Here is a 9,816-nt window from a genome sequence, read left to right on the forward strand (position 1 = left end):
CGGCCTGGGCCTGTCTCTGTTCAGTGCTTGCTCCTCCTCAAACACTCACACGGCCTCTTGAGACGGGCTTCTTTCACTGAGCAGTACGCGTTTAAGGCTCTTCTCAGGGCTCCATAGCTCGTTACTTCTCTGCACGGAGTAATAGCCACGTGCCACAGCCCGTTGGTCCGTTCACCGACTTGCGAGTTTTGGCAATTATGAATGAAGCTGAGGGAACCCTCCACGTGCAGGTTTTTGTGCGGATAAAAGTTTTCCCCTCCTCTGAATAAATACCAAGGAGCACGATTGCTGGGTCACAGGGTAAAAAGTGTGTTTAGTGTTGTAAGAAATCCCCACGCTGCCTTCTAAACGCATCCCAGCCGGCAGTGAGTGAAGGTTCCCTGTTCCACGTCCTCACCAGCATTTGGTGTTGTCAGTCCACACTTTTTTTGAAAACAGACGGCAGAATGACTTTAAGGACTTCTAGATTCCACTGACAATGAAAATTATTAACCAGAAACCAAAAAGACACTTTTACTGTCATTAAGATAAGACATTCGCGTTGTGTTGAAGGAACGCTATTAAGTTATAATGTAATGAGCATATGGGTCATAACGGTTAATTCTACAGTGAGTTTGGCACAGCACGGGCTACACACAGAGTCTCCGTCAGGTGTATGGCTCCTTCACACTCGATCCTCCCACCCAACACACACACATTCACACACCCACACACCCACATGCACAACACATACACCCACACCCCCACACACACGCCTTCCCATACAGAACACACAGACCCCCCCGTGTACACTTATGCGCACACTCATGCACACACAGTCACGCACATACACAGACTCACACACACATACTCCCTACACACACACATACGCCCACACAACACCGTTAGCAGCCCCCACATCCTTAACATACCTGGCTGTCTCGAGCCCGCGCCCCTGTCCCTTCCCACCGCCGCTCATCGCAGCATCTCATCTGTGTCCCACTCCTCTGGGATCTGGAGACAGAGCACATCTGAACCAAGCAGATTTGAAGGTGCCCGTGGCAGATAGCATGTGACGTTTCACTCTCCCCAGAAGTTCCGCGTTCAAGCAGGGGCCTTGCGTGCCAGCCCCAAGGTAGAGGGACTGTAGGATGAGAAGGACCTGTCGTGCCCCCTGTCGGCCCTGAGCCGGGCACTCTGGCCGACCAGCCCCCGGGCCCTTTGACACAGGCTCCTTGTTGGCCCCTGACGGTCACCTCACGTGGCTGGGTCCGCTGGAATCGGGAAGGCAGCACGAGGCGCTGCAGGAATATGCTGGTTCGGAAGGGGCCTGACGAGAACCTCACGCGCAGCTCCTGACCCACGACCGCAGCTCCCGTCACGTGGCTCCCACGACCCCAGGCCCACAGACGGGAGGCGTGCCTCATGCAATATCTAACTGGCAAGGTGTTTGCGTCTCATCCTTTTTTGCTTTTTGGCAGAAACTACATGACAGTGGCCGCTGAGTCGCTGACCTACGTCGGAGGCTGTTGTCGTGACAGAATCCTCGACGCGTTGCCCACTTGTCCCCCTTTCTGTCTCTCGCAGGACTACGGCGGGTACCTGAGCACTTACATACTCCCAGCGAAGGGTGAAAACCAGGGTCAGCTTTTCACCTGTGGCTCTGCTCTCTCTCCAATAACAGACTTCAAGCTCTACGGTAATGGTCTTGACACGACGAGGCCCCCGCACGGCCCCATGCCTCCCGTCCCGCCACACTTCCCCTGCCTCCCTTGCTTCATGCACCCACGGTGGGTGGGAGGTGGCCCCGGGCTAATGAGAAACCTGGACAGAAGCCTGGGAAGGGGAGGGAGGGCTTCCAGTCGCTTGTCTGAATGAAACCGGTCAACCCCCCGAGACCCGTAAGTCACGTTCCCGACACACGAGACCAGGAGCTCGAGACCCACCCAGGGGTCCCCTGGCCGACCCCTCCCCGGTGCCCCATCTCAGCACCCGGGACCCCGTGGACTGTGAGGACCTCTGACTCCTGCAGCCGAAAGGCTCACAAAAGACACGTTGACAAAGTGCTCTAATGCCGACTTGAACTTGTAGTCCCAGCACTCCCCTCCTTCAAACACGTGATAATTTAAAATTCGTTTTCCCATGGGAATACATGTAACGTATTTCAGATTTTTTTCAACTCAGTGAGACTTTCTTAATTTTTTTAATCATGCGGGTTCAAAGGTGCCTGACTCGGATGCACATAAATGTACCATCCTGCACCTTGATTAGGTCACAGCCCCAGGTGGGGGGATCCTCCAGTGCCGTCTCCACTTAATTAAGGGTGTCCCTGTGACGCCTGGGTGGCTCAGTCGGTGAAGCGTCCGACTTCGGCTCAGGTCACGATCTCACTGTTTGTGGGTCCGAGCCCCGCGTCGGGCTCTGTGCCGACAGCTCGGAGCCTGGAGCCTGCTTCGGATTCTGTGTCTCCCTCTCTCTGACCCTCCCCCGCTCATACACATTCTTTCTCTCAAAAATAAACAAACAGTAAAGAAACAACACCGTCAAGTCAACATTAAAAAGAAAATGAAAGATCCCCCCTGCCCCCTGCAGAAGTGTTTGGTGCTTCCTCCAGCCTGACTTTGCCGACAGGCAGACGTCAGACCCTCACCCAGGACCGGACGCAGACATGCCTAGTGTTTAAAACCAAACAAAACAAAAACAGAAAAGGAGCAAATCCTGATGGCAATCTGCTCTTCGGGATCTGTAGCCTTTCCTGTATTTGAAACAAACTGAGGGGTTATCCTGCTCACGGGGTTTCAGAGTCACTGTTTCACACGGTTGAGGTTTTGCTGTATTGCTTAAAAGCCAGCCACCAACTCTAAGACACTCGAATGTTACCGGGGTGCTGTCTGATTACCTGCGTGAAGCCCCGCAGGCTGAGGCGGTGTTTTAGAAACAAACGTTTGCCCTGAAAGTGTGGGTGAGCCCACCCTCCCTGCCCCAGCCCCCTGCCAAGGGCGTCCCCGCATCGGGGGGCTCGGCACCGGCTCCCCTCGGGTAACCCTGCCCCCCTCTTCTCGTTTCCAGCGTCTGCATTCTCCGAGAGGTACCTGGGCCTCCACGGACTTGACAATAGGGCATACGAGGTACATGTGGGCAGGATGGGGAATCGGGCGAGCTCGGGCCGCCCCTCCGGAAATCCTCTCTCGCGCCCCTCTGGCCCCCGGCCCAGTTCTGGGACCCACGCTCCCTGCCCGGGCCTGCTGGGCTCCCCCTCTCCCCCACCAAACTCGCTCTGAGAAAACCTTCCACCGGGCCGTGAACCCTGGTGAGCGGGGCCTCTCCCGGGTCTGTCCGCTTTCCCTTTCTGGCACCCGAGAGGCAAGGAGGGGAGTTAGGAAAGTCTTCGGACGGACAGAGGGTCTGTCCCGGGATCCACAGTCGTCGGCACGGGTGACTGCCGGTCCCTTCATCCAAGGCTGGTTCTGCTTTGAGGAGATAAGCCCCTGGTTGGGCTACAGAAAAGTTCTCCGATACCACCTGCCAGACCATAGCCACCGAAGTGACTCAGTGCAGGTGTCACCTGGGTGTTTCTTCAGCGGGGTGAGGGGGGCGTGAGGGGGAGGCCGGACTTCTGTTGCCCGGAGGACCTGGCTTCAAAGCTGGGACTCTCTGGCCGGGGTGTCATCTCCCAGTGGCACCGGCTGAGATGGTGGCCCTCTGGGGCCACCTGCCGTGGGTGGAAGGGAGCTCTCCTGTGCCCTCTTCTCTTCCACCCCTTCCTCCTCCTAAGAGGAGCTCATGCAGGGAGGCTTCTGGGACGCTCCGTGCGCTCCCCTCCCCTGCGAAGCCCCCGCTTCTCCCAGGACGAACACCTCGCTGGCTGCGGTGAGGCCCGCTAACTCTGTCCCCTTGCCCTGCCTGTGCAGATGACCAAGGTGGCTCATCGAGTGTCAGCCCTGGAAGAGCAGCAGTTTCTAATCATTCATGCAACCGCTGACGGTGAGGACCGGGGACGCTCATTCCCTGCATCGCCCCTGATGGTGTGCTGGGTTTAACCCGTACTGTCCTCTTTTTTGTTTTCTTTAACAGAAAAAATCCATTTCCAGCACACGGCGGAACTCATTACACAGCTAATTAAGGGGAAGGCTAATTACAGCTTACAGGTACAGTATTCGCACACCCACTCTGTTCCACGCTTGGAGAGACACATTCTTCTCGTGGAAAAGGAACTGATTGGTATTCCGTTCATCCCGTGTCTGCAGACGCACCGTGTCGCGCTGTCAGAGACAGGCCGGGGCACGTCGGGCCAGACGAGTTAGCGCGTGCTTATTTTCTCCACTAATTGATGCTGATGGCTCGGTTCTACACTCGAGCTGTGTGCAAAACCCCTGTAGCACCCCCCCCCCACCCAGTCCCGCGGTGAGCAAGGTCAGGACAGCCACCACGCCGCCACGGTGAGGCTGGTGGTGTCCCTGGCGGGTGACAGTGGGACTGTTGTCCCAGTGTTGACCAGAGCAGCGTCCTGGGGGCCTTGGGGGCTTCACACGTGCAGGTCCTGAAGCTTCTCTCACTGGCCTCCTGCCGGACAGTACCACCCGTTAACTAAATTCTGGAGGAATGTTCCAGAATCATCTGTGGCTGAGCAGCCGTTCGAGTGCTACCCTTCCCATGAAACGTACTCACAGCCTCGTTTTCCCTGGCATCCAGTACTGGCCGAGCAGCTCAAGGCTGGGCTTTTTCCAGCAATGCACAGTGCTGCTTCTGGAAACATCTTCCGTTTCCTTCTCGACCAGGGGTTCCCTTTGGCAAAAAAGACCCCGATGGTCTTTTCACGTCCAGGGATCAATGGGAGATTTCCTCCCCTAAGCACCCATCAGCCCTCAGACAGCACCGGCCCCAGCACCGACCGCTGCCTGCCTTCTGTCTCCAAGCCCCTGGCCTTCTGGCATCGCTGTCTTGTTGGGGGGACGCGTGTGTCCCTGCAAGGAGGGGGCTTGGCCTGAGCTGCTGAAGGGGGAAGAGAGGACTTGGTTAATGTGACCTCTGAGCTCACTTTGCAAGTGTTCAGATCGTAGTGAGTTTGATAGCTGCCGGGGTGTAAATTTTACGCACCTAGCGCAGCCGTGGTGGGTTACAGGGTCAGTCTCCGTGTGCGGGTGTGGATCGCTCGCCCAAGAGGCAGACTAAGCGAAATCGGCAAGCTTTTGAGCAATACGCATTGTAGACCACACTCGAGACAGCGAAAGGGACCCACGCCCAGCACCGGGCCTGCAGGCACAGCAGAGGTTTTCACAGATCCTCAGTGAATTTGCAACAGTAAGCAACTCCAGAAAAGGGCACAGGGACAGGGGACCCGGGTAGGAAGAGACGTGCCTCCTGCTCTGTGTCCTTCTGTACCACAGACATTCTACCGTATACATAATAGCTCACTCCCATCAGTAATAACTACTCTAAAGTAACGGTGAATGCCGGCCTCCAGAGGCACAGAGGAAGACAGGATTCAGAATGCGGGAGGCAGCAGGTGTCACGTGAAGAAAGTGGGCTTCCGGGTCAGCGAGACTTGGCTTTGAGTCCCTGGCGGAACAGGTGCCTTTGCGTGGAAATGGTGTGGCGCCTCTAGGATACGGGGGCGGCCATTCACATCGTCTTCTTCGCGTTCCCCGTGTCCTGGCCTCGTTCTAAATGCTTCAGGGAGCATAAGGTTTAATCCTCACAAAACGATATGAGCCGGATTCGGTCACGGTAATCATCTCCACGTAACACAGCTGGAAACTGAGGCCCAGGAAAGTTACCTGCCCACGGTCAGAGGGCGAGCCAAACGCGGGTGGCCGGGCCCCAGAACACAGCAGCAGGATTCGGCCTGTGAGGGTTGTAGAGAGAGCACAGAACACTTCCCGTGTCTTTGGGGATCCTGGGCCCTGGGACCCTGGGCCGGAGCCTCTGTGGTCCCGGACCTCGGATCCGTCCTTGCTGCAAATGCAAACCAGACGGACGGCACAGACGGCACCGAGTCTGGTGACCAAAGCGTGGTCTAATTTAGGCACCCGGTGCCCTGAGTGCCCTGACGCCAGCACTGGAGGGGTTTAGGAAATCCATTGCTCGGGCCGACTCCAAGCCGCATGCGGTGCCCGGGCCGTGCTGGGTTTGGGGGGGGGGGGGCGACCACCCCAGCGGCGAGTAACCTGTCCCCGCCTTCCCCGCAGATCTACCCCGACGAAAGCCATTACTTCCACAGCGCCTCCCTGCACCAGCACCTGTACCGGTCCATCATCAACTTCTTTGTGGAGTGCTTCCGGATTCAGGACAAACTCCCCGCAGCCACAGCGAAAGAGGAGGAGGAGGAGGACTGACCCGGGAGCCGGAGCCAGAGCCAGCCCTGAGCACGGCGGGGGCTCCCCCTGGAACAGTGTGCGGCCGGGACCCCGCCCCCCTCTCCCGCAGAGGCCGGGGCCGGGGCAGCAAGTGTGATTTCCATAGCATGTGTCCCGAAGGCGGTTTTGCTTCAGAAACCAGCTCCTTCCCAGGCCGAGACGCGTCATCGCCCCCCCGAGGGCCCCTCCCCGCCGCGCCTGGAGCCGCCGCCGCAGCAGCAGCATCGCCTCCTCCTGGCCCCAGGGTGACCGGTGCATCCCCCGGCCCCTCCCCAAGGAACGAAGGACGGACAGCAATGCAGAAACCGGCCCTTAAATCCCAGCTCTCCCGCAGTAGCGCAAAGACCCGCCCTGGCCAGCGGCCGCGTCCACATGAGCAGTTTTCCACCCTGTCTGATACACCCACGCCATGGAAACGACTATAGCACAATTATTTTAGCAGTACTTGTTCATAGATCGGCTCGCTCCTTTCTGTAATTCGGAGATCCGGCGTTGTCAGGGCTGAACCCGGTGTTCCCGTAGCTTCGCTAATGGTTAACCTTACGGAATTAATTCGTATTTTTCTATGGTTTTTACCTGGCACTGTCTCGGGTCACGGGCTGTCTCTCCTTCTTTGTGTCTCTCCTTCTTTGTGTTCTTTCTTGGCTTTGTTTGCTTTCTGTTCTTCGGTCCCCATGTAGGCTTTGCACTTGTTTGGATAAAGAAACACATCAGAAGCAACGAACTGCTCTCTCCTCAAGATTGTCTTGAGACTTTGTGCAGAAATTTCAAAAACCTGAGGGGAACGAACATCCAGTACTAAAAAAAAAAAAAAAAAAAAAAAAAAAATCCTAAATAAAACTTCTTTCCCACGAAGCTGCATTGGGATTTGGCTCAGACTCGCACTATCCACGTATGTCTTGTAGCCTTTTTCCCCCTGATACCTTGTCAAGGCTTTTCAGATGGCATTTGGTTAAAAAAAGGTAAAAAGACTAAGGGTGGACTCCATCCCCAGGTCTGTGCGCGTGTTCAGGGGACAGGCCAGGGAAGCGTGGGCGCGGGCGGTGGCCTCCCGCCCCGGGGACGGCTCGGTGGCCCCGCCACCGTGCGCCAGCAGCCTGTCCACGTGTCACACACCCTCCGACGGGACGAACCCCCGGTGCTCCCGGTGTCTATTTCATTTCGTTGTATATAAAGACGGGATCGGGCCCCGGCCCTCCACCAGCTCATTTCGCCTGCATGCCGCCGCTCTGTGGCTGACCCGCACTCCCCACCAGTGCCAGTCGGAAATGCATCGATCACTCTTGTTTCCCTCGGAGCTCGTCGACCACCTGAACGGCAGTACTGATCTCTCCAGCGTCCGGTCCTGCCGGGGGGTCCTTGACATGCCGTCGGCAGAGATTTGTCCGCGTCGCTTTTCGGTGTTTGAGGGCGTGGGTCTCGTCTCCGCGAGTGTGCAATGTCAGTTGCGGTTAGCGCCATCGGAGGGTCTCCGTCACCGGATTTTTTCGGGTGAGACGTCGTCACTTGCGAAAAGGACCCGACGCGTGAGCAGCCGGACCGCTGTGAGTGCTACGTGACCGTGCTTTCGCTGTTCTCAGCGGGCTTGACCGACTGCAAAGCCGACTAGGTCCGACAGGGGAAGCCAGCGGTGGCCGCGAGATCTGGCAGGAGGGGAGTGAGCATGTGGCATACTAGCGTTTGTTCATCCATGGAATAAAACATTATTTTACCACTCGGATAGCTCTTTTCTTGCTTATCCTCCACCATCTCTGCTTAGGAAGTGTGCAAAGCGTCAAGTGTCTCAAGGTACTTACTGAGCCCCAACCACGTATGCATGTCCCCAAGAGCCTGGCGGGCGGCAAATAAAAACCGCACCTGTCGCAGTGGGGTACGGACGGGAGGACGGGACCACTCCAATATGTCAAAAGTCCCAAACCAACCAGAGAAAATGAATTTCAGTCGCGTCTTTAAAGTTTTAGGGTGAGGACACAGAGATATTCCCTAACACTAAGAGCAAACCTGGCTCTCAGTCGAGACCACAGCATGGCCCGCTAGAAAACTGGGAAAACCTCCATCTCGGTGGCATTCCCTGGCACACGGGCTGCCTCGCTCTCAGAGGTGTACATGCGTGGGTGGGGGGCGGAGCTCTATCCTCAGTGGCCTGAAAACACGCCCCTCCCTCTCCTGCCTGACTTAGCAGTATCCGAACGATGATTTTGTGAAGGCTTGATTGCCTTCTGGAGGCCCTGTTAAAGCCCCAGTGTCACAGAGGGACTGGAAAGGCATTTCAGGCCTCCTCTGGCCATCTTCCATTAGCACGTGGTGTGAGTTCTTAGGATAATCACAGGAGACACCGGGAAGCCTGGTGAGATACTGGATACGCAGACAGAGGATGTCCCCAGATCATATGTAAACACAGAGCTCTGACCCCCAACCCGCGGCCACCAGTCGGGGAAGCCAAGCCGCGGTCTGCAGCCACCAGCCCCAAACGGCCAGGCCTTGATCAACACCCGCCAGCTTCCCTCGCTCTCGCCCCCACCTCCAACTTAGGACTGACGGGGAAAGCCAAATACGCCCCCCCAAACAACGGCGTAGGATCCTGCTTCTGGTCAGCCCTCCTGACTTCCCCACGCCCACGGCCCCCAGCGGGGCGCACCTGACCCCCTTTTCCACGGTGCGGCTCCCCTCTGCCAGCTCGGAGTCCCCCCCACCCCGACCTCCCGCCCCAGCACGAGGGATGGTGACTGAGCCCCGGAGCTCCGCGCTCCAGCCGGCTGGGAGCTCGCGGCCCTGCTCTCTCTCACGCTGGTGGTGTCTTAGTCCGCTCAGGCTGCCGTGAGAAAACCCCACAGACGGGGCACTCACACAATAGGAATGTACTTCTCACAGTCTGGAGGCTGGAAGTCCAAGATCAAGGTGCCGGCTGATCCCGTGCCTGGTGAGAGCCGTCCTCCCGGTTCATAGACGGCCGCTGCCATCTGGCTGCGTCCTCACAGGGCAGAGAGGGAGGGGCCGGGTGGGGGAGGGCGCTCTCTCTTCCTATCGGGGCGCTAACCCCACCATGGGGTCCCACCCTCATGACCTCATCTAAGCCTAATTTCTTCCCAACGACCCCACCTTGTAAAACCACCACCCTGGGGGTAAGATCCCAACCTACGAATTTGGGGAGGATACAGACATTCTGTCCCTGGCAGGTGCTCTTTGTTTAGTTTCCGGCTGGCAGAAAACAGGTGTTGGAGAGCAGTTGCTGAGGAGTGGGTGGGAGCCCTGGGGGTCAGGAGGAGGGAAGGAGGGGGAGGAAGGGAGAGGGACAGGGGCACGAGGGGAGAGAGGGAGGGAGGGGGTCCAACCCCGGGGACACTGCCTCCGAGCGGGGCTCCCCAGAGAGTCCGGATGGGCCCTCCTGCAAACCACAAGCTGCAACGCTGCCATCGGCCCCCGAGCCCCATCACTGCACGGATCGGACCGGGGAGCTAGAGCCCAGGGGAGGCAAGGCGGC

General features: G+C 57.7%; 1 protein-coding gene across 2 annotated transcripts in view; it reads left to right on the forward strand.

The window, feature by feature from the left end:
- The window catches only part of DPP6 (dipeptidyl peptidase like 6), a 729,761-nt gene extending 721,712 nt beyond the window's left edge, over positions 1 to 8,049 (forward strand). For both annotated transcript variants that reach the window (XM_030308879.1, XM_030308880.1), the window contains exons 22-26: positions 1,567 to 1,678; positions 3,049 to 3,107; positions 3,891 to 3,963; positions 4,054 to 4,127; positions 6,168 to 8,049. In XM_030308879.1, coding sequence (XP_030164739.1) covers positions 1,567 to 1,678; positions 3,049 to 3,107; positions 3,891 to 3,963; positions 4,054 to 4,127; positions 6,168 to 6,314 — 465 coding nt within the window. In that variant the 3' untranslated portion in view covers positions 6,315 to 8,049. The remainder of the gene's footprint in view (positions 1 to 1,566; positions 1,679 to 3,048; positions 3,108 to 3,890; positions 3,964 to 4,053; positions 4,128 to 6,167) is intronic.
- Positions 8,050 to 9,816: the final 1,767 nt, after the last annotated feature.

This window comes from Lynx canadensis, chromosome A2, assembly GCF_007474595.2.
Source record: "Lynx canadensis isolate LIC74 chromosome A2, mLynCan4.pri.v2, whole genome shotgun sequence".
NCBI classification, from domain to species: domain Eukaryota; kingdom Metazoa; phylum Chordata; class Mammalia; order Carnivora; family Felidae; genus Lynx; species Lynx canadensis.